Below are 24929 nucleotides of genomic sequence, written 5' to 3'. Positions count from 1 at the left end.
CTATCACACAAATATAGGACATTATCCTTTGTAAGTTCTCGGTCTCGGGTAAATGGTGCTTACTTCACTTGCATAGGTGTAGGCATATAGTGCCATCCAAATACTCTGGGGCATCTGACTATCACCCAACACTCTAGAAAGGCAGAGATCTCCTAGAGGTGTTTTGTCATATTCTTCAGGCCAGTAGTAATCTCTCCGAAACTCTAGAGTGTTTCAGGGTAGAATTCAATTTCAGATTTTGGCAACTAATTTTAAGTATCTACAGTACAGAACCCTACCTGTGATGTTGGTGTGCTATTTTGCCATTATAGTGCAGTGAGATCTACATAATGCAGTCAGTGAAGCCTTAGGAAACTATTCAGCTAACACAAATATAGGCACTAATATTTTACTAGCTGAATCTGGAGCTCAGTCATAACTACAGTAGTGCTAAGACTCACATGTCTACAAATTAGGTGTCTGCTGTCGGATGAGGTCTGTGGAATATCTTACCTTGCCTCCAGCTGCCACCTCAGAAAGGTAGTTTTCTCCTTTAAGGCTTGTTTCGTGTCTGCCAGCCTTGGATATCCAGGGGCTTTCAAATGGCATGAGACATTTAGGTGTGCAAGACACAGTCTTGATGCATTACTGCTCATGCCTTGAGCTTTGGTCACTGACTTTATACACAAACTTAGCCTTTCATAAGTACAAGTTAAATGTACTAGGTAAAGCTTTTTTCATTGTTTTTTAAACAATTACATGTTAGTTCACATTTTCTCTAGGTTCATGACTCACCTTTGATGAGTTGCTGCAGCACAAGTGTTGTGCAGCAATTCCTGAAAATACAGTAAATGGAGGCATTGGAGATATTTTAATAAAACAACATACTTATTGAAAAGCTGTTAAATTTGTTCTCTGGCATCCATAGGTTGTCATCAGGTTAGTCAGACAATAAAATGGCTTTTTTTCAGGTGAAGGTTCCTGGAATCAGATAGTCCAGATCATGGCTTGGGCACTGCAATGAAAATTTAAAATCCTGTGATTTAAAGGGAGACGTGCACATAAAGTACTGATAACATGGTGGACATCATGCCTTAAGTCATATAGCATTTGAAATTTGACAACTTGTAAGTTGTTACTGTTCTTCTGAAAGTCATAGTGAGATTTCTCTTGCTACTCTTAATTGCTTTAGGCCACTTAAATAATTAGGTCAGTGTACTACTGGGCTCAGTCTGTTGTCTTACAGATCAGGGGATAGCCAGGAGCCAAAACAATCCGTAACATAACTAAGAGCAGTTTCACATTTACTACAGGTTTTGCCAGCTGTAATTAATGACTGCCACAGCAGCAGTGATGGTAGCGTCATGTACCGTGTCACTTCACCTTGCCCAGCAGAGCCAGTGGGCTGGGGATGGACAAGGGTTCCTCGGAATAACACGAGTGTTCGAGGCAGGGTTAAGGACTGAACCCACTCTTGCTGGTGTGTGTCAAGCTGAGAGCTCGAACAAAGCTCAGCAATGACCACAAATGCAGAAGCACAGAAGCAGATGCCTCCTCCTGTAAAAAGGCAGGAGCAAAGCTGAAGCTACCCAGGGATAAACAGGAGAAAATTCAGTGCTGTGGGCCTTCCCGTTTACCCTTCATTTACCCTTCATGCAATACATCATTTAGTAGGCTAATTTTTTATGTTTGAAGAAGGTAGTAAGAAATGATCTTTAAAGAGCACCGGAGCATTTCTCAGCATATGGAACATTTAGTAATGCAATTATGAGCTTGCTATGTGCTCTGCTGCAGTTCATTTTAAAGTTTGCAGCCAATGTTATTGTTAGTTAACCCAGACACTTATGTCAGAAAGCTCAGGAAGTATGTTAAGTGTGTCTGGAAAGATATGGTGGTTGCCTACTACTGTAAAACTTTAAAATCGGTGATTCAGGGTGAGTTACTTGTCTTTTGGAATCTGGTCTGAATGTTTTTCTTGCCATTTCACAGAAAATGATGGTGGCTGAAGTAGATTATATTTAATTAAAAAGACAAATTTGTAATTTGGAAAAATATACCAGCAACCTTTAATTTATCTCAGCTTATTTTCTTATACCATTTCAGTTCCTGTTCAGTGTACTTCTATTTTTTTGAATCTTTTCTGAAAATTGGTTGTATTTGACATAACTTGAAGAGCATTTTCTTCAATTCTATTTGGTAAAAATAAAGGCAGGTGATGCACTTTAGAAATGTGGTTGCTGAATAAACTTTTCTCCAATTCCCGTGCTGTATTTTCCTCCATTTAGTATAAATGTTGTTTCTTTGCTTCTGAGGTTTGTATTTGGGATCCAATTCTCTAATGTAAACATAAATTATATTTTTAGTAGTACTATGTAAGTAAGAATATTCAGGTAAGTTAGTAATACACAGAACTGCAGCTTGAAATTCTGTTTCCATTCAGGATTTGGTTACTGCGATCAAAGAAATGTCTCATTAAATAATATGAAATAATAATAATAGTAATAAAAAAAAAGTTGTGGTGTAGCTTCTTAAGCTAAGTAGCTTTAAGTTCTTTAGGCTAACTGATGGGCTGATGTATCATCTTCTGGTGAGCAGAGTGTAAGGAAATTTTAGCTGTTTTGCAAGTGGAAGAAGTAGAGAGTAGAGATGAAGTCTGCTCACCTCAGTTTGCACAGCAAGCTAGAGTCAGAATCAGGAATGGAGCGCAGTTCATTTTTTGATCACTTCAGTACTTCTCAAAGAAGCCCATGAAATGACCCTGTTCTTACAGTAGCATTTGGAGCCTGCTGAAACGAGATGATACTAAAATGACATGGATTTTTGTGTTTATCTATAGTTGCCCATTAGTTGATAGACTCTTGAAAACTTCAGGGGAACAGAAAGCTCACACATTATTTTTGCAGGAGAGAAAGGCTAATATAAGTCACTATCAGAGGACTGAATCACTCGTAAGATCACTTACGGGTAGTAGAGCCCATTTTATCTGTGCTTCTGACTCTGCAAACATGCTTATAAGTCAAGTACATGTATATATGAACTTTGAAGGATGGGATGGCCGCATTCATTGACTTCAGTCTGTCCTCCAAAAAAAAGCAACCAACCTTCCCCTGTTCATGGATGGCAGGTATTTGTCCTGAAAGCGTGCTTTGTCCTTGTTTACTCCTAAACTTTTATGCAAACTGTCACTGTGAGTGAAAGTCTCAGAAGACCAGAGGTCTTAGAGTAATAGAATCATGGAATGGTTTGGGTTGGAAGAGACCTCAAAGATCACCCAGTTCCAACCCCCCTTCCATGGACAGGGATGCCACCCACTAGATCAGGTTGGCCAAGGCCCCATCCAGCCTGGCCTTGAACACATCCAGGGCATCCACAGCTCCTCTGGGCAACCAGTTCCAGTGCCTCACTACCCTTACAGTGAAGAATTTCCTCCGAATGTCTAGTATAAATCTATCCTCTTTTAGTTTAAGACCATTCCCCCTTGTCCTATCATTATCTACCCAAGTAAAGAGTCCTTCTCTATTTTCTTTATAAGACCCCTTTAAGTATTGAAAGGTCACAGTGAGGTCTCCTCGGAGCCTTCTCTTCTCCAGGCTGAACATCTCCAGCTCTCTCAGCCTTTCTTCATAAGAGAGGTGTTCCAGCTCTCTGAGCATCTTTGTAGCCTTCCTCTGGATCCCTCCTCTGGTCTTCTGATCAGAGACTCCAGAAATCTGAATGGTTATGGAAGTTGAACGATGTTGTTACCTTAGCAATGGATTCCTTTGGGCCAGGGGTGAGGTAAATGAGAAGAAAGCTCTAGGAAGGTTTTCCTGCATGTGGTTAGCTTTTTATGGAATGAAATAAATCGTACTAGTTTCCATTGCTGTCAGCCTGTCACTTTTTGAATCACTTAATAATAAATATAAAAAAATGAGATCACTGAGCTCATTAATACTTTATGCTTGCTGTTTTTGAATGGTGTCTTTGCATTTGCATCGTTGGTTGAAATACATTGACCGGTAGTGCTTACTGCAGATGTTGCATTACATAAAAAATAAACAAGCTGTTTTAATAGCCAGAGAAACCAGAAATGTGATAAAACCTTCCTTTTCGTTTATCTTACGTCATTAACGCTGCTTTTTATGTTGTGTTTTTAGCTCCACATGCTGGCGTCAGTCCAGCTGAATATTATCATCAGATGGCTCTGTTGGCAGGCCAGCGCAGCCCGTATGCAGACATCATTCCTTCAGCTGCCACTGCTGGAGCCGGTGCTCTTCATATGGAATATCTTCATGCCATGGATAGTAAGTGACATTTTCTAGAAATACAGTTCTGCAAAAGGAACTACATTGTCATTCCTGGTCTGACCCAAAAGGTCTCCACGCAGATAAAGGAAGTGGGAGTCAACACAAGCCTCTTCATGAGGCTGGAAGAGAAGACCTAAGCATTGATTGCCAGAAGTACAAAGGTTATATTGAGTCTGAAAGTAAACTGTGAAAGAAAGTAGGGAGAGGAACAGGACTGCTCCTGAAAGTAGGTTATACATTTTATTTCCAGCAGGGCTTGAGTGCTTTTGAAAGTGTCCTTTTCTATTCACAATCAGTAACTCACTTTTATCGTTAGGGTGAGTATTTCCCCTGATGAGCTCTCTGTTAATAAAAGGTTTATGTCTGTTTTTCCATTAGGAGAGCATGTTCCCCTCCTTCTTAGAGAATGGTAGGCATGCCTACAAGTTGTAGGCGTAGGCATCACAGACTTTGATACTGCTTCTAAGGTGAAGCAGGTTGCTGAATTCTTAAGGATCCTGTCTTAGTTTTCCCTAGTATTAAGAACATTCTTTACCCACTTCAGCATCTTTCAGACCTTTGACATATCTCCCTTTCTCTGGTGAAGGAAGAAAAGAGAGCACACCATTCCAAACTGTTCACTGTTGCTTCTTTTGATCAGCTTGAAAGGTAATGCAGAGTACTCCCCTCTAGTCAGAAGATGTTCGTATGCTTATTGGGATGAACTTTGTTTCTTCCAGAAGGGAAGTAAAAGGCAATAACAAAAGACAAGCACTGTTGACTCTTGCTTGGTAGTACAGAACAATGCAATAGCATTAGACCACCTTATTGTCCCACAGCTTTTTAAAATCTTTGTTAGCATGTGGTTTCTTCTTACCCGTGTCCCACTTTTGGCTGCCTGCCATAGCTGCTGATCCCCAGGAGTGTGGGAGTTGGGAGATTCACCTCTGGAACACATGGGAATATTGGTAGCTACCCCTGCAAAACACACTCCTGGGAGTGTGACATATTTGACTGACCAGCAGTCTTTACAAGAATCAGGCAAGACAGATAACTGTGGGACTGGGAAGGCAAACTATTTCCATTTTGTTACCTTGATAATGAAGGATTTTTTAATTCAGTTTCTGTTATCAGTCTCATATTGCACTGGCAGTGTGCATAGTGATTTCACAGTAATGTAAAATACCTTGAAGAACGTAATAAAGCAAAACAAGGAGTATGGAACAAGAATTAATGTGCAGGTTTCAGTGCTTGAAAGCTTAGGAATGTCATACTTCCTAATTTGGATTTTGAGAGGGATATGGAAAGATGAGGTACACTGGTAATGCAATTGGTGCATATTAATAATAGCTTGCAGAATGGAAATTCTGTTGTGGTAGCAGTTCAGGTAATGTAAATCTTCTGCTGTGTTCCAGTTGCAAGGAAAAATCCCTAGCTTGTATAAATGGATGTGACTTCATTGAAGTAAAGGGATATTCTGTACTTGTGATGTTCTTGGTTCCTATTGGGAGTTTCCAAATGCACACAGATAGAAGTTCCAAACCACGTATTTAGAGGCAGATGTGATGGAATGGGCCTGTTCAGTATATAGGAAGATGGATACCTAGGTGTATGATAGAAAACCTAAGAAAATCAGAAGGCACTGCAGTACTCATACCGATAATGGCATATGCACAAAGGACCTTCTTGTGTGAGTAGAGATTATATATGCTGTAATCTACATAGAATTACAGTTTTTGCATCCCAAGCGTATTATCACTTGTTATTTGAGGGGAAGTGTATTGACCTTTGCCCATAACTTCATTCCATTCATAAAATGTACCTAAACACTAGCTCTAATAAGAATGTTTGCTGTCACCAGCTTTAGCAGCTATATATTTGAAATGTGCTCTTTAATTTGTTTTGTGTTTGTTTTTAAAAATTAAAATCACACATTTGAGATTCATTATAGCAGCAACTTTCCAACTAGGGATTATTTCAGAGTTAAAGACAAAAAATGTGTAACAATATTATGCAAATGGGTTATTTTTAAACAGTAAGTAGAGAATTAAAATAACGAATCCTACAAAGGTCACTCAGCTCACCTTCTGTATTTGATGAGAATGTGTTTAGTCAGGCAATAGCTGCTTTTATCTAAATAGAGTATGAAGTTACCCTTTTACTTTGTAAAAACTAATTAAAACTATCTTAACTTGCATGGGTATACAGTAAATTAATTGTCATTAAATAAGAATCTGAATGTCCTATCATTCATCATGCTAAAGAAAACCCCTTTCTTCTTTGTCAGAATTTTACATTAGAAAAGAGAACAAAACAATTAGCAGGAAGCCAATACTAAGGCTTTAAAAAAAAGAAAAAAAAGAAAAAAAAGAAAAAAAAGAAAACCACAATAAGAATGCCCATGTTTGCATTTAATAGCTGAGTACAGTGATCAATGCAAAGCAATGTCATTTGTTTGCATCTTTCTTCTTAAGGGTTTATATAGTGATCTTAAAAGTACTCTTTCACCTTTGCCCAGTCTTGGCAAAGGAAACAGAAGAGAGACTAGTAGTTTGCCTCATTATCTGCTATCAAATTCTGAGTGAGTTAACTCATCTCAAAGACTGCTGCTCATTTATTCCACACAGCAACCAAATAGATACAAGCAAGACATTGTTCTTATTTTGTAATGCAAGTCTGTCTCCTAACTGTGTGCTTATGCAGCACCTAGCACAGTAATCTGGCATCTTTACCCTGTCCCGTAATATAAATAATAATGCCCACAATTGTGGATGATATGAGCGAGAGAAGGGTTAATCAGAAACTTAAATGTTGCCTAAGGAGGAAGAAACTTCTTGAAGCTCTAAACTTCACTGTCCATGAACTTTTTAATATGTTGTGGGAGAATAAGGCCAAATTCCTGTATACTTGATTGGCATGTTTCCTCATCCTCTCACGTGAGGCATGAAAAGTGGACCAGAATGTTCTTTGTTGTTTATAATGCTTTTCTGCCGTTTTGGCAGCCAAAATCCCTCACCAAGTCTTCCCATCATCTTCCTTGATCTTAAGGGGTCAGATATGTTACCTTTAATTATAACATCAAAGTAACCAGGAGAGTAGCTGTGGAAATAGCTGTTGCTATTGGCAGTAGCAGCAACTGTAATTCATTATTGTGGCTGGAAAGATACTGTATGCAATACCTGTCTTTTAATCACTTACATAATTCTAAAAATCACACAGCTTTTGGGGGTTGATATCTGCATATTTCCCTTGGAGAATAAATTGTACTCTGCTTTTGAATTGTGTTTAGTGGAATAATGGAATCATAGAATCATTCAGGTTGGAAAAGATCTCTCAGATCATCTAGTCCAACATTTAAGGTTGGCAAGCATGTTCCCTGAAGTTTCTAGGTTCACCTCCAATCAGTATTAATATCCTCATTCTGATTAACTTCTGCCTGTGCTCACTCAGAATAGGAGATTTTCCTTTTTCAGAAGCCATTCAGCATTGGCCTACCCCTTTTGCCATTACAGACACTGATAGCAACTCTGCTGATGTAACGAATTAGGCTTACCTGAGCAGTTGAACCTATGTGAGGAGTTTTGGATTAGGCTTGCTTGATTTCTGATTTTCAACCACAACTGGAGAATGAATGCAGAATAGCAAAGCCATTCCTTTTCCTCTTGCATTGATGAGTGACAGAGCATTTTGGAAACAAAGACAAAATTCATGACAGACTTTCATGAAGTGAAAACAAAGTTTATACATACGTGAGCAGAAACCAAAAGGAAAAGAAATAAAAAAGAATGCTTTAACTAAAAAAAAAAAAAAAACAACACCAAACTTCCATGTTCACAACTTCCAATAGAAACTAATGCCTTGGATGGGTTCAAAGAAGTTTGATTTAAAGGGATGGAATAAAACAGATTTGATGAAGTTTGATTTAGAGGGATGGAATAAATGATACATGTCTGAAGATTGCCTTATAAATGATTAAGTAATGCTAAAAACTTCAGCTCAGAAATCAAATTCATGGGCAAATTTGCTGGATGGCATATTCCATTTTTGAAATTTATGATGGAGATAGATATCTGTTATTTTAGAATTGATCTCCACCCCAGGAATAAGATCTTTTCTTCTGACACCTGCTGGGTTTTCTGTTGGCACACTGTAGTCTTTACTATCTACTACTGGCTTTTTTTAACTATAATATCTACTCCAAAAAGGTGACGTTCCTAAACAAATCTTCGCTTTCAGCTTACATTTACATGCTTTGCCAAAGCTGATTTTTTTTTCAGTGCTTGCCCAGAGGTAAATGGATTTTTAGTGAATCACTAATCCTGCATTTTTTGGTTTTAAAGCGTTTTGTAAAGAGTGTGGAATGTAATGCTTTGGTGGGAGAATACAGTGCGCAGACAAACATCTCAAATTGCTAAATAAATATCAAAGTGTTTGTGTTTAAAATAAACGCCTGGGCAAGGCTGAAAAGTTTGTCTTAGTAGTCAGAGTAACTTACAAATTGTGATCTATTCCTTTTTATAGTAATAGACTGAGTAAGAATGATGTTATACTAAATGAATGGTTTAGCAAACATTCTCCAGGTTAATGAATGGACAGCTCATGCTTAAGACTTTTTAAGAATGTAAAATCTAATTAAACCATGGAGATCTGAAAAAACAGTAATTCCATTTAATTGTATTTTCTGCGTTGAAAGTTGTGGCCTCCCCTTCTCCCACTGTCAGATTCTGTAGAGCTCTTGTGTGGCCTTGGCTGTCGGTTCCTGCTGTGAAGCAGGAATGTCCTCCTGTATGTAGGGGACTGTTCACCCTTGGGAAACTGGCCCCATCCCAGGTATATGGAGGGTGCTGGCAAATACCGCCATCTAGGTGGGGCTAGAAATGGGCACTGCGTGGAGGAGAAGAGGAAGCCCCAAACTGCTGGATGGTGTGGCTAAAGCCTGGGCTCTCTGCAGCCAATGCTCAGCACTTCTCCTCTAGTAGCTGGAAGAGACCTCTCTGTTTGTCACTGCCCACAGATCTCATGCATCTCCCACAGTGCAGGGGACAGGCATGCCCTGGCACAGGGCCTGGAGTATCCCTGTGCTGAGGTGAGGAGTGGGCTGGCTGCTGGCAGCAGCTGGGAGGCAACGGGGAGGTTTAATGAGCATTGGGAGCAGCTCTTAGAAGAGCCATGGCATGACTTCGACACGGGGTGAAGCAGATGGGCTCAGTCCAGAAAAGGCAGGAGGAGGACAGAAGTCATTGCAGTTTTTGAGGATCCATGGAGAGCATGGATTTCACTCCTGGGTGATCTGCTGAGGGTGACTGTACTTCTCTCCAAGATCATAAGAGCTTTCAACAGTTGTTGGTGATGGTTGCTCAGACTCCTCTGAGGTATGGGCTGGAGTACTGATGAGTTCAGCTGGGTGCTGCTGGCACAGAAAATAGTGGCTGATCACAGAAGAAGCAAAACCCAGCTGTTGTCTCCTGCTTTTATTGCCCAGTCTAGCTTCAAATGAAAGATGTTCAGTTGTTAGTGTCCTTAGTAACTGTTCCACTTTTTTGATCAAACCTACGCTCCCCCTCTCCAGTTAGAATCAGTATCCATCAGTCCACATTTTGCAGGCTCCTAGCAACTTTCCCAAATAAGTAGCAAACCCTTTGTAGTTGTACAGATTCAAAACTGCACTTCAGATCCACCATCACATTTGAAACTGCTCAAATACTGACATCTGTAGAGCACAATGACTCTAAACTTAAATACAGAAATTTAATGAGGTCTTGTCCCCTTCTGAGTATGCCTGCTGCCTCCTTGCTGGCCTGATGAGGTCTGTGCTAGAGGGTTCGTATCAATGTTCACATAACTACAAAGAGTTCCTGTCATATAAAACACACCATTGGGGTAGTTGGTAATAGATGCTGCTGTGGTAATGGTGCTTGAACAACATCTCACTTCGCTGGTCAGCCAGTGTCTATCAGGTCTTGTCCCGTTCACTTTCTGCTTAGCCAGGAACACCTGTACTTAGCCATCCCCTTGTAAAACAGCGATAACAGAGTTTATTCACATATAAAACACTCAAATTGTATCCTCAACTGAGGCAAATTACATTACCCCTACTGACTTCAGAGGAGTTGTTCTAATTTATGCTGGCTGAACAGTCAGCAGATGAGTAGTGGATGAAAGATGTAAGTGCAAAGTATTGCTATTTTTGTCTTACCATAGCATGTATCTTTAATTTCCTTATTAAATACATTGCAGCTTCTTACAGCTGCTGATCAACGTTGGGTTTTATTTTGGCACAAATAAAGCATTTTAGCCTTTGAAAGATATGAAGCATGGTACTAAGAAAATAGCAAACAGATGCAGTACGATAGCAAGCTTGTAAGAAGGATATAAAAAGGATTACATAAAGCGTAGTAGATTTAGGAAGAAATAAATGACTATGTCTAAGTTTAAAATGATGAATCAAGACGGTGAATATTCATTGAAAGGCTGAGCAGTATGGACTAATGTCTCTTGTGCATAAAAGGAAAAACAATACAAAACAACGTATCAGCCAGATGCCAAAGAGAATTGACATCCACGTTGGCAGTTGAGGCAAAACTCAGCACAGATTAGGAAGAGGACTATAGACAGAGATCTGATCACACAAGCACAGCTGCAGTAAAGTGGCAGCTTTTAATACCAGATAAAAATCTTGAATAGCATGTACAGAAAGAAGGGCAACCCACTCAGATGTGTAAGGAAAGTGTAATGGCAGATTGTAATCCAGTTGTGTCCTTGAGATTAGACTAATTGCAGTCCATTGGGCTGGTTAAAGTTAGGCACATAAATTTAAATACCCCATTTGAAAAGTTGTCCTGAGCACCAAGAGATGAGCAAGAATCAAGAAAAGCAGACCCATAATGGAGGCTTGTGGCCCACTGTTAATTACAAGCAAGTTACAGATGAAGTCAAGGAGTCTGGGAGAAGTAGCTGTAAAGTAGACGTTAAACCAAAGACCTGCATGACCCTGGCTGTCAGGATTGTTAGGACTCAGTCCTTTACTGCAGGTTAAAGGGATTAAAAAGGTAGAAGCTGCAGTACTGTTACAGGAAATAGTTCAGTACACAGCAGGGAGGCTAATTCTCTCTTCAGTCTCAACTGAGATGGAAAATAATTAAATAAGGGGAAGAAATTTAAGGTGATCTTCTATCAGGACTGGAGATCGTTGGGATGATGGTGATGGTAAAGGTAAAATAGACCAGAAGAGGCAGAGATTTTCAAAGCAGCACAGAGAATCTAGAAATATAGTATGTATTTATTTTAATGGTATCTCCATGTTTGCCTTTTCTTTACTGCTTCGAAAAGTTTAATCTTTAGTTTTGAAGAAATCCGGCAACTGTAGTCCCCTGTGAACCCCAACACAAGAATATGGGATCCTGAAGAAATTCAAATAAAGCCTACTGTTATCAATCTAATGCTGCGAATGCCAATTTGACTTCTGTTGTTAGAGTTGGCCTTTATAGTGTTTTTTCAGTACTGATTTTTAGTTTTGTATCAAGTATCGCACAGGCAGCAATACTGTCAACAAAGGAAATGCTGCCACTTCATTTCTACACTATATTTTACAAGTTTAGCTTTGACTGTATGTATTAAATGATGCGGGTTTGGGTTTGCTAGTAGCCCAGATCTGAACCACTGTCTCATTGCTTGTGGTTGAATTAATGATGTGAATGTCTAAGAAGCCATCAGATTCATAAATCACCAGAAATGAGAGGGATAACTCATAAAAGTCTTTTCCTTTTGTTTAGCAATTTATCATTTTGCTTGCACATTAATAAACAGAGCTCCCCTGAGGTAAGCCACAGGAAGATAGATTTTTCATCCTAATTTTCCTCAATCGTAGCCAGTAGATCACAAGTGGAGAGAGTGGGCTTGTCACAGCATGTTGGCGTCTTGTGACTCCCTCTACCCATCACTGATAAAAAATAAATGTGATTAAGTACCCCGGTGGATAATTATTTGTGTTTACATAACAGGCGCCAGGTTTCCGAGTCCGAGATTGTCAGCTAGACCAAGCCGAAAGCGTACGTTGTCCATATCCCCCCTATCTGATCACAGCTTTGACCTTCAGACCATGATACGGACATCTCCAAATTCCTTGGTCACAATTCTCAATAATTCTCGTAGCAGTTCCTCAGCCAGTGGTTCTTATGGCCACTTATCTGCAAGTGCAATAAGGTAAGAACAGCATTTTCTATGTATATTGTATATTCTCGTTTATGTCATACACACACACACAGGCACACACAAGTGTGATTGTACACTCACATCTTAAATAACAGTTCTGTTTTGTGTATACGTGTATTTTACAGTTTCTGTACTGTATGTTCACTAGAGCTTAGTTTAAAGTATAAAATACTTTTTTTTCTTGCTCAGAAAGGTAATCACAAGGGACATTTTGGCATATTATTATCCAGTGTATGTGTGTGTCTACTCAGGAATCTGTGTTCAGAGAAGGAGTTCTAGGATAGGTTTGTGACTTAAGCCACTTGTGTTCTTCTGTTCGTAGATATATCAGAGTGAAATGTTCATACATTACAATCATCAGAGAACATCATCAGCATTGATTCAATCATCAATGTTAATTGAACATGGTGCTGTTCAATTAAAATGTTTCGCTAGAATTTCCTGATATCCATGTTCAAATTTTTTCATATGTTAGTATGTATATTGAAAGATTAGACTTTCTGTGGCTGAATTATTTTTTTTCTTTTTTTTTTCCTACCAAGGAAGTACTGTTATTATCCAGTATCATCAGAAATGCATCAGAATGGCCACTTCACTTGCATGTGCAAAAAAACAGCCAAAAATGCTTGTTCTGAAGGCAGAAGATCAGAGTAGCAAGGGAATAGACAGGGAGAAATTGTACTGTGTAGGGAGAAAGGAAGGGGAAGCAAAGAGAGCACAGGGAGATGGAACAAAAGCAAGAGTGCCAGAAAAAGGGAGTGGAAGAAAATGAGAAGCAGCAGAAAAACGGAGATGCAACTGCAGAACATTGTTGTATGTGTGACACTGCTATATCTTAACTGAGAAAAGCTCCTTTGGTATTCAAAAAATAAAATAAAATAAATCCCCCACCTCTCCAAAGTCTCAGAAAATATTGGTTTTGCATTTGTGGCACTTGAACAAAGAGTGCTGCTGGTCCCTGGCTTAAAAGCAGCCTCCACCTTCAATTTGCATTGAGGGAAAGGAGCAAGTCCCCACAGCAATTTCTTGAGATCTAAAAAAAAAAACATTTTTGGCAAGGCTCAAACATGCCTTTCCAGCAAAAATGACACACTTAAAACTTCAAAAAGTGGCTATGGGGATTTGCACTTTTGGAGAAAATGGGGCACGCAACTGGTGTGTTGGAAACCATGAGCCTGCCAAACTTTGAAAGTGACAGCACTGTAAATATTTGGTATTAGCATAAGTGCTGTTGTGTTTTTTTTTAAGCACTTCTTTTAAATAGTCGTGTTTCATAGCTCTGATGTACTTGAATAGCTGTGTAGTATTTCACAGGTATGATATCATAGCTCTGCAATACAACTCTACAATCTTTGTAACCACAGCCCCAATTACCAAGCTCCTTAATGTGGAATATGATTTATATCAGTAGCTGGCAGCAGTTTTGGACCACATCTGTTAAATATATCTACTGTATGGAGGTGTACTATCCCCACTGTCGTTAAGATGGGATGGCACTTCAATTACTAACCTCCTTTTCCATTGCTTGTAACTTTGGTTAAGTAAATAGTGCATGAAAGTTGGCATACTCTCTACACTGGAATAAGTCTTCACGCCTTTTACTCTTCCCCCACAGCTGGAAATGGTTGCTCTATGTTTTTGACACATCAAATCACAAACATAAGGGCCATACCTGCCAAGCTAGAGTCAGATGAATAGTTTTGCTGAAGGCAGTTGTAGAACTTACGTGCAGAGACTGAGTAAGGGTGCACCCACCGGTACGGTGGGTCTTGTGAACTGGTGTCACTGGGGACAACAAGCTTATGCGACTGAGTCTATGGTTGGCAGAAACTTTCAGCACTCCCTGGTCATACTTTCCAGGCACGCATAATACAAAATTTCACACCATTTTGAATTAATAATTATTTTTTTTTAACAAGAGTATGTTCCTCATAAAAAGTGGTAAACATATCACTCCATTCTTTCCCTCTTTGAAAGGAGGGAGAGGGAGAGAGAGCTAGCACTTTTCCCAGCATTGATACTCACCTCTGTTGATGCCTTTTAACTTCTCTCATGTAAACCTGTCTACAAAAGAGTTACGCTAAAATAAACAGTGACATAAGGTATTCAACCCAGGCCACATTTCATTGCTTTAATAAATTCCAAGACTAAATAACAACAGGGCTATCAGTAAAACTTCATTTATTGAAATTCACTGTCTTGTAAATAATGCATTCAGCACAAGAACTGCTGTACTGAATCAAATCATAGGTTCATCCTGTTTAATATCCTGTCTGCAGCAGTGATCAAAATGTAGAAAAAACTTTTCCTAGTGTAAAATCCCAGCTTCTGGAAACTTGCAGGTAAATCCCATAGGAGTTACAGTAAGAAAATGGTATAGTTCAGCTCTGCACATGGAATTCCAAGATAGGAAGGATTTGTAGTTTAGGCAATGTCAGTATTGTTAACTTTATTTAACATTAAACAGTCCTTCTAGATCTTGTTTCCAATCACTTTTAACTTAGCCCAAATAATTTATGCTTGGCAGCATTTTTTCATGGCAGATGCCTATCTAAAGCTGAGTATTTTAAAAAAAAATAAAAAAGGCAAAATTATCAATTTCTCAGAATGGCGTTAGGGGAAACCAGACTTTCCTGTACATAGTAGAAGAGCTCTTGCTACCATTTCTCTGAGAAGCTAAAATTTGTCAGGAATGTCATCTAGATGCTATAGATAAGGTCTTTGCTGTTCCTGAGAGCTTGTCCCATTCAGCCTGTGATAAGCCCTTAAGAGATTTCTATTAGCATGTGTTAAATAGATGTTTACTAAGAATTCAGTGTGTTCCAGTCCAGGGCCCACAGAAAGGAAGGAGGACTTTTCCCTGCAGCTGCAGCTCTTGTTAATCTGCTACCTCCTTGGGAAGCTTGTGGAGGCAAAGCTGTCTGCCCAACCATAACAGCCTTCCTTCCTTGAATGTGAAAAAGAAAGCAGTCTTCAGAGGAAACAGGTGCCAGACCAGGAACTGTCCAGGCTAAGCACACTGGGACAAAATGCTTGCATATAACTCAAAGTAAGATTGCACTGGAAGAGAAAAAAAGCTGCAAAATAAGGCATGCAGAAGCCAGTCATTAACGAGAATGAAGGTACTGCCCCCTTGTGATTGTGCACTGATACCATCTTTAATTTTAGGGTTGCACAGTATTTTTTTCACAGGATGCCTCCCTGCCTGCTTCAGTGCACTAGCTGAGCCACTTCTCTGGATCAGTCAGAGCTGCAGGACTCTCTCAGTTGCCTCAGGCAGCTGTAGAAGAGAAGGGAGTATCTTAACCTGGTTGTTTGCTGCATGGAGAGTGGGCTTTGCTCTTGCAACAAAATCCTAGCCTAATGCTGGGCAAACTGAACTAGTCAGAAATGACCACCAGGATCATGTCATACAGTTTCTTTTCTGGAGGCCCAGCATAAAACTTAATTTTGCAAAGAAGCTGAGTGCTCACAGCCATGGCTTGAAGCTACTGACAGCTATTTTGAAAATTTCTTGTGCTGTGTCATGTTAATTAACTCAGGAGATCAGGCCTCCATGCCTGAAACTGGGCAACCACAATGAGTTCTTACTGTAGTCTTTATTTGATTCATGTGCCTGTGCAAATCGAGTCCTTCCCGTTCACCTCAGAGGGAGGCTGAAAGCATTAATGTTTTGTGAAGTACTTAGATTCTGCGGTGATGAGCACAGTAGAGAAGCTCAGGAGGGTATCAGTAATTATGTATTCACAGAAGGTTTAAATACAGTCGAAAGAAGGCCCATGGGCAGTACCCTGGGCAAGGAGAAGAAAAATATCAATGTTTCTCAATGAAGAATATTGTGTGTCTTGTGTCTGAATGAGGTAGGAATCCTGAAGGGGGAAAAAAAGGTGCATGGTCATGTAATTAAAGACTGATGAGTGAGAACAAGAGCGTACGGGCAGGTTAGTTCTGGTATGTTTGATTTTGTAGTCTCAATGCTTTTTCAATCTATTTTTGCAGAGTTGCTACTTGTATTAAGAAAGTGTCTCCAGGACCTGGTTGGTCTTTTCATTGGCTAAAAAAAAGGTGCATCCTCTGGCTAAAAGATTACATCCCGTGTTTCAGACAGCTTTTCAGCCTAGGACCCCACTGTATGATCACTGTGGGATGTTGAGGATGAAGCCAAATAAAAGGAGACACATTTTGGGCTGTGGTTTTACAGAGACAAGCAGGAGAGGGCTCTGGTCCTTGACATGGGTACTACTGCAGTTTGAATAATAAATAATAATAGTTTAGCACAATCCAGATAGGGCTTGACTTGGCGGGCGCTTTGTCATTGTCAGCTGGCAGCAAAATGCTGTATCCTGACTACTGGCTGAGTACTTGAAAAGAAGATGTCGCTCCTGCTGACAGCTAATAGTGGATCTCCTTTAGCACACCAGGTAGAGCTTCTACTTTGTGCATTTGAAAACACCTGGTTTAGGTCTCAGCTGGGAAAGATTATGCAGAAAGTAGGCGTATGAAGCAGCATCAAATGAGGATAATCCTTCATTTGACATTTACTCATTTGGTTACCTGCCTCAGTCCTGCAGTGCAGCACCCCTGCTATTAATCTTTTGTCAGGATGTACTTACATGTTATATCTGCTACCTGTGACAATTATTAGACTTTGCACTTCACTAGCACTTCTTTTTTGAGAGGCAGCATGGCCTAGAGTGATTACAGAGGGGGTAATCACTTCCCATAATATTAAGAGTACCAATTCAAAACCTTTACAAAAGATTAGCTGGTCTTTAATAAACACAGGAGGTTGGGACTTCATGTTTTGTATGATCTGAAATTCAGAACCTCTGTTATTTTTCCAGTCCCTTAACAGCCCTACAATACCAAATTTACAAAGTCAGTTTTCAGAAAATGAGCCAAACTCCCTGTCAGCTACAAACTGTTTAAGTCAGGAGCAGTTCCACCTACTAGAAGAGATTTTCTTTCGGTCTATGCAGATGTAACTGAGAATACACCATAGCCATCTCATAACATCTTAAAAATCAGTTTCTTATGAGCACAGGAGCCCTTTGGGATTTCCTCCAAGGTCTGAAAGAAACTGAAAAAGCACAACAACACTATTTTTTTTTTCCCCTGGACTCTGCCCCTGCATCCCTGATGTTGTGAGAACAGGAAGGAGAGATTAACACAATGTGGTTAATTACAGCCAGACCCTGGTTGTTCTGGCTCCAATCACTTTGATCTGAAGCTGGACACGAGGGGAATGGTGTTGATGTATTTGCCAAGAGCACTAGAAAGAGATAGCCAGGTTTGTAGGGAAAGCTTAGGTAGCAGTGGGTTAGTATCACCGAGGAAGACACGAGACTTCTTCTGCAAGCAGGTATTGGATTATCAATGGTTTCCTCATCTCATACAAGCTTCTTGTGTAGAGCATTTGTGGTAGAGTACCCGTAATGAGTCAGTACACTCCCCTCTGAACTGCTTTATAGCTAGAGATGAGTGACCATGTATTAATTGACCATGTATTAATTTCTACAGTTGCTCTTTGCAAACACAAAGAGAAAAGCGAAGAGAAACATAAAAACAGAGTTAAGATGTATTGAAAGTATAAAGCTTTTTGCATAAGAAAGTGAAAGTAGCTCCAGCAGAGAGCCCAAACAGTCTGACCATGCACTGTATAAAAAAAGCAAAGAGTATCCTATTATCAGGTATAAATTATCCAGTTTTTGAATTTAACAGAATGTCTTGTAGTTATAAGATAGGGAGCCCTCATGTTCTCAGTCATCACGCTTTTTTCAATATTTTACATATTCTTATGTTTCCTTGTATTAATCTCCTTTTGGAGGCAAATGATTGTTTTCAGTCTGCTCTTTGGAGAGCTCTGGCATTCTCATTTCTGCCGATACTCTCTGAAACAGTCTTCCTCTACTACATGCAATAATATTACAGAAAAGGATCAGCAATTCAAACGTACTATGGTTTTCTGTATTCTGTATCCCATTCCATTTGTCTTAATGTGTTTTTTACACAGTTTCATGTTGAGAGAATTTTCATTCCTCCTTTGAATTCTGCACTGCTCCTTGTGAGTTGGCTCAGTTGGCTTACAGTGTATCAATAGTTCAGACTTATCCCTTCAATATCAATATACATCTGGCTGTCAGTGTTGACCATTCATCTAGCGTACTTGACTCTAAAGATACTTCTTAGTTCTTCACCATACTGCTCAAAATAATTCTGTCAAAGAGGCAGCTTTTGTTTTTTCATTGCTTACATCCACTGCCAGATTGTTGACAATTACACTGAAAACCAAAAATGCCATCTGAGAATTCATATCTAACTTATTTTTTTAACTAAAAAAGACTGCTTAATTCTTATCTTTGATTTGACTTTTAGATTGTAAGTTTTAACTATTTATGTGTTTTGAGTATTTATTAAATGTGTGTAAAAGGACACAATCAAATACTGCTTAACAAAGTAAATCTTATAATGGACGTGTTTAGAGCAGAATGGGTAGAACACAATGTATTTGGCAATGTTTTGCAAGAAGCTTTGTTTGATAGGATGTACCAGGTAGAAAATGTGTTATTTCTGTTGGAATTAAAGGTGCTTTGCCATTTTGTTATCACTCTTATTGGGGTCTAAGTGAGACACAAAGCTGACTTTGAGTGAAAGCATTTCTTGCATCAGAAAGTCTCTTGGTAATAGCATGTAGTATATTGTAAATGAAGGCATAGTTGCAGTTCAGATGGAGTCAAATTCAGACCAGGTGCAACCCCACCAAAACTGGTTCTATTGTAACTAGGCTCAGATCACATATGGGCAGCACGGGGCTTTATTCTCTGTGGTCTTGCACCGTGTATAGTTAATCTACAGAAAAGAATGTAATGCTCTATCATGCCATAATAGCTTCATTTTATACCCTCTTTCAAGAAGTTTGAATGGCAGGGAAGTGCTACAAAGTGAATAAAAATGAAATTCTTCAGTGTTACGGAAAGTTGCATCTAATTCAGGCCCTTTTGAAATGGAATTCTGCAGCTGGCCTCCTATAGAAAGCACAGACAGAATGCAGGATGGTGACGTTCAGGGAGATTGTTCTGGAGATCACCTGCATCTTGCATTGGAAAGTGGTAGGTGTTTTTCACCACAAATACACATAAACACAGAATGGCAAGATCTCTGCCTTCAGAAAGCATATATGTAAGAAGTCAAGCAAAATAAATACAGAATATACAGGTGCATGCTGCATACACATTTACATGTACAGATAAACATATATACAAGTGTGATTACATATTTACATATGTGTGCCTGTAGATGCATATACCACAGATCCTGTAATTAAAAGGCATTTTGAAGCAACTTGCTCCAGATCAATTTGGTGTTATTAGAGTTTAAAGTCTTTAGACAAGGCTTTGGATCCAGTGCAGTATTAATTACAGGAAAGTTCTGGATGTAAGAAAACTGTGCTGGGGTTTAACACAGAGCTCACTTAATTTTCAGACCCTAAAAACAAGAATTAATTAGCACTTTCCATGTAATTAATGATACCAGCTTTAGAAACAAAAAAATGCTTAGCCATGAATTTAATTTAAAATTATGTTTACCAGAAATGTCATGGGCTTGCATGGAACAAACACCGATGAATTGTGCAAGATACTTTTAATACAAAGTCCAGTTAGGATGCTAAGGATTCCTAGACAGGAATATCACAGTTAGGAGGACAAAACTGTCAATGCTGTCTGAGCATATAAGGTTAATCAGGTTCTGTTGCTCTCTGAAACTATTCCATTTTACTCTGGCATCTGGCAATGTATTCATGAAGAAAAATTTCACCTAGCCGAGCAGATAAAACAGAATAGATAATATGGTAAGCTGAAGAGAAAGTACAAACCACAGAGTCTGTTAATTTTAAACTGGTAATGGAAAAGTGAAAAAAGAGGCAACGATGCATGTGAGTTAAATACAATTGTAAAATGATGACTATTATCTGACGGAAACTGAAAAAGTAGTATAATATATACTGTGCTTTATTAGATACAGGATACATCTCTACAAATGCAGTTAGATGACTTGTCTCTAAGTTAGTGATTTTTAATAAAATGTGTCAATATTACAAATGCAGAGGGATATTCATGAAACCTAGTCAGTTTTGAAAAATGTGTTCAATGCATTTCAAGTTTCATACCTGCCTTTGGGATCATGCCACATGTCTGGTTTCATGGTCACAGCTTTATTTTGTTTTCCTCTGTACTTAAGTGACAAGCCATAAAACCAACTGATTAATTGTCTGCATTGTCTACATCAGTGCTGCCATTTAGAAAGCAGAGAGAAAAGAACAGAATTTAAAACAAAACTCTTCTTTCTTAGTTTTAAAAATGTTGTGCATATTGTAGGCAAAATGCTTCACACAGAGGTGCATTTTTAAAGTCTTCCATCCTGGTTTTGGTTTCCATTTGGTTTCCATTTTACATCTAGGATATTTCAAACAGTAAGAATTTCACAAATCTTTTCAAGGCTACGAGGTTCCTGAGTGTGTTGTCACTCCTGTGACCTGAACAATTTGTCAATATAAAGTTTTATGGGTTGTTTCCATCAGGAGGAGAAGTAAATGATAGGGTTGGAAACTTCTTTTTATTTGCTCCCGTTTATTTACAAAGAAGGTACATGAGTTCCTGTTTCCGCAAACCTCAAACATCAGGAGACAGTTTTCTTACATGATGTTCCTGGCTTCTTCTCATCCAGTTCCTGTCCAAGGAGAACTCATTGGCTTTCCCTCTTCTGTATCTCTTTTGGGGTCAGGGTATGAGTCTGTCCTGCTAACCATCTACAGCTTTCCACATCTGACTGTGTAGTGTTCTGGCTGCACATTGCAGATACGCATAGTTCCATCAAAAGAGATGCATAAACTTCAGTGTTTGAAGTCAACTTAGGCAGATCTGCTTAGCACCCATGGTTCATCTCCAGCCACTCTTTACTTACATCCCATGCTTTGGGCAGTGGCTCCTGCAAGTCAGTTTACTGTGGGATGAATGAAGCTACTTCTTACGTTAGTCCTTTTAAAAAAAAGAGCCTCTGAGCATGTGAAAGCCATCACCGTTAATTTAATTATGATTTGTATTATGACTTAGTTCAACAACAATTTCTGTGTCTGTAGGGCCTAGGTTTTAGGACAGCCCTTAAGGACTCTCTGATGTTGGTCTCATTTCAGCAGTGCTTAAGAGCTATTAGGGATGCTTTCTTGAAAAGTAGCTGGGTACGTTTGTTATATGGGAAGGGTGCGTGTTTGCCCCTTAAGAACATTCATAAGCAATAAAGAAGGACTTTAGAAATCCAAATTAAAACCTAAAGGTGAATGCCTGACCTGCAAAGGTTAAAAACTCCATTCAATTTAGTGAGTCCAGGTACTCATGCAACATTTATTGGTGGGTTACTGCACCCTGCTTTCTCAGTTTCACTTACAATGGGCTTCATACAACTCTTAAGGGAGAGTAAGACAAAATAGTAACATCTTTACCTACTTGAGCATGAGCTAGAAGAAGCCATGGCGATACCTGATGAAGGTAAGCTAATACCTGATGATCAGCTTTATTCAATATGAAGCCAATCCACTTAACAAATTACCTCTCTCTTTGTGAACTGAGATCCTTTTAGGAGTGGCTTGGATCATTTGGTTTTCCTTGTGTCAGTAGCTGATGGCAAGAACAAATGATGGAGGCTACAGAGTACGCTGAGAGCTCTGGGGCTTCTCCATGTCAGGAAGGTCCCATGTGCCCCCTTGCAGAGCAGGATGCTCCTTCCCCTTGGAGTGAGCACTTGCGTTGTACTTGTGTGTATCAGATCTTGCAGAGCTGTGTGTGTTGTAAGAAAGGTATCTTCAACAGTTTTTGTGAGGATAGGAAAACCATCATGACACGAGGAAACTTTTGTGATACAACTCAACTATCCTCAGAGTTTTCACAAGATCAGGATCTCCTCTGCATTTTTGAGTCAGCCTGTCTGCTTAGGCACACCTATGCGATGTATAGGAAAGAAGGAATTTTTCCTGACTTTGAATTCACAGCTGTTTTGCGGTAAATTCTGCAGCTGTGACCAGAAACTGGACGACCTTGTTAGTAGGACAGCCACAAAGTAGCCACAAAGTTTGGTTTTGATTATAATGTCTGTTTTTCTTCTTCTTGAAGTCAGTTCCTTAAAATTTGATGTGCTCATGTAATTGCAATGTAGTTCACTGCCCTGCTTTACCTCCGGTGAAGGGAGTTTGAGACTTTGCAGAGGAGAAGAGAAAGAGAGAGACAGACTGACAGACAGACACGGAAGCCCACAGTATGGAAAAATAAATGACATCACTGGTGGGCTATTCTGTCATTAAATATGAGTTATTGAATGTTTAAGTAGAAGTATCACACATTTTTTTTCTAACCCTTACCCCCCATAAACAACTGAAAAGATAACCTTCATGTAGTTTACTAGTGGTCTTATAAACATTCATCTTTTCCTTTTTTCCTCTCCTCCTTTGTCAAAAAAAAAACTAGTCTGTAACAAAAATACAAATCAGATTCTCTCTAGTGGTATAGATTTTCTTTCCTAAGTAGATGGAAGAAAAACGTTCATAATTCACTCACATTTCTGTGAATTCAAGATGTTTCGTAAGTAACTGTTGTTTTGGAAAATGTGAAAGACTGGGGCAGCCATTTTGTGTTCTTTTGGCCTCTGGACTTTGAAAGTGTTGAGTACCCCATGTCTGGACTGTAGCCCCTTGAAGGTGTCTTCAAAGAAACATGATGCAAATTGAGGCCTCCAAAGCCACTCATCACTTTTTCAAAAATGCTTGTGGTTTTCAATAGATGTGGACTTGTAGCTCTCAAAATCACTACTTTCAGGCCTTGTTTACCACCTCTGAGCATGAGTTTTAGGCAGTCACTGAGTGACAGCATTGCCATGTAGGTGCAATTCTAAGCAAACATGGCTAGAATGGCCGGTCAAGGTCAGGTGGTGCCACAGCCCGTCCTTCCTGTTGATGCTGGCCTCCTGACCAGAAAACAACGTGGGGTTGGTGGGGCCATCAAGAGGGCACACAGCTGCCGGGCAAGGCCGAGGGATCTCCAGGGATCTCTGAGGGGAGTCTGGGCTACAGAGTTTCTGTATGCGCCTTATACTCACGAGTTATTGGACAAAGTACATTAAAAACTTTGGGAAGGCAAGGAGAAATCCAGGTCTCCCTTCCCAACAGAGCGCTCTGTGCCAGCAATGTTGTAAGTTTTGATTTTTTTTTCTTCGTTTTGGCCCACAATATGAATTTTATTGTTGAGTAGCCTAAATGGTTTCTGAAAGGCAGAGAAAGACCTGACACCTTCTGTTCCTTAAGGTCTTTCTGATCTTTTCAGATCAGAAAAATTGGCCAAGTTGCCCAGTGACAGCATCTCGCCTAAGGGTGACATAAACTGAGCCAGGTCATCTTGCCTTATGAAGAGCTCTCCAGAACCAGTTGGAGAGAATTATTTGAAGGCAGCTGTCTGAGATATTTAAGAAATACCCTGGTGCCTGAACTGTTATCACCATTTCTGAGTACTCTTCCTCAGATGTTCTGGCTAGTTGCTAACCTATTCCTCTGCTCCTTCGTGATCTCCTTCTTGTTTCAGTCTGGGGGCTGTGAAGTTTGGAAAGAATGTAAAGCAAGTTGCCAGACTCCATAGGAAAATCCTAGTACCTCAGTCTCAGCCCTGTGCTGTTGGGTACTGGACAAAAGAAAGATACTAAAGAAATAAGGATTCCTCCTCCTTTCCTCAGCACATCTGTGCATCTGTGTCTCAATGCATTTGCTGCTGGTGTCATTGTTTTCCAGTAAGAGCCCCTAGCTAAGATAATGTCTGGACAAAAGTCAGAAATGCCTGGCTTAGCATCCTACTTCTGGAGGCTCCATGTGGTGTTAGAGAAGATGTAAAGAAAGAGGGCATCTCTGTGGGGTAAAATTTATCCTTTTGATGGAAGCCATGTGTATTTATGTACAAAGGAATAACAAATATACTTAACTTTTAAGCGCTTGCACTGTACTGCTGTAAGGCATGTCACTGCAGGCCAGCGAGACTGTCTTCTATATTTGTTAAAGTGGAGCCACTCTCGTCCTTTAGTTAAAAAGGTGTTTTGCCATTGGAGGCATCATCTCTTTTTGTGTTGCTCTCTGTGGGGTAGAGAATGCAAAGCAGGGATAACTGACTAAAAATACCCTGTTGGCACAGCAGTCGTTTCGCATCTTTGGAGGGACAGAGGCGAGAATATTGCCAAACTCCAGTAAATATATATGAGGTACATTAAGTGCAAATTGTGTGCATACATCTTGGGGCTCCCACACTATTTTTTCGTACTCAGGGCCAAAGCTTTCTCTTACCCATCCAACTTCCTGAGTCCTTATCACCGGCACCATAACAGCCTCCTACTGAGCTAAAAATAAATTCAGATCACAGCGGTACCCTCCTGCACCTCCTGAACTGTTTG

The 24929-nt window shown here is 39.7% G+C and overlaps 1 protein-coding gene across 6 annotated transcripts in view; it reads left to right on the top strand.

Annotated features, from left to right (window-relative positions):
- The window catches only part of GLI3 (GLI family zinc finger 3), a 217807-nt gene that overhangs the window by 145912 nt on the left and 46966 nt on the right, over positions 1 to 24929 (top strand). For all 6 annotated transcript variants that reach the window (XM_083825633.1, XM_083825630.1, XM_083825634.1 and 3 more), the window contains 2 exons: positions 4116 to 4262; positions 12245 to 12446. In XM_083825633.1, the coding sequence (XP_083681759.1) occupies positions 4116 to 4262; positions 12245 to 12446 (349 nt within the window). The remainder of the gene's footprint in view (positions 1 to 4115; positions 4263 to 12244; positions 12447 to 24929) is intronic.

This window comes from Anser anser (genome assembly GCF_964211835.1).
Source record: "Anser anser genome assembly, chromosome: 2".
Taxonomy (NCBI): domain Eukaryota; kingdom Metazoa; phylum Chordata; class Aves; order Anseriformes; family Anatidae; genus Anser; species Anser anser.
Note: the sequence above shows the minus strand (reverse complement) of the source record. Positions and strands in the feature narration are given on the sequence as shown.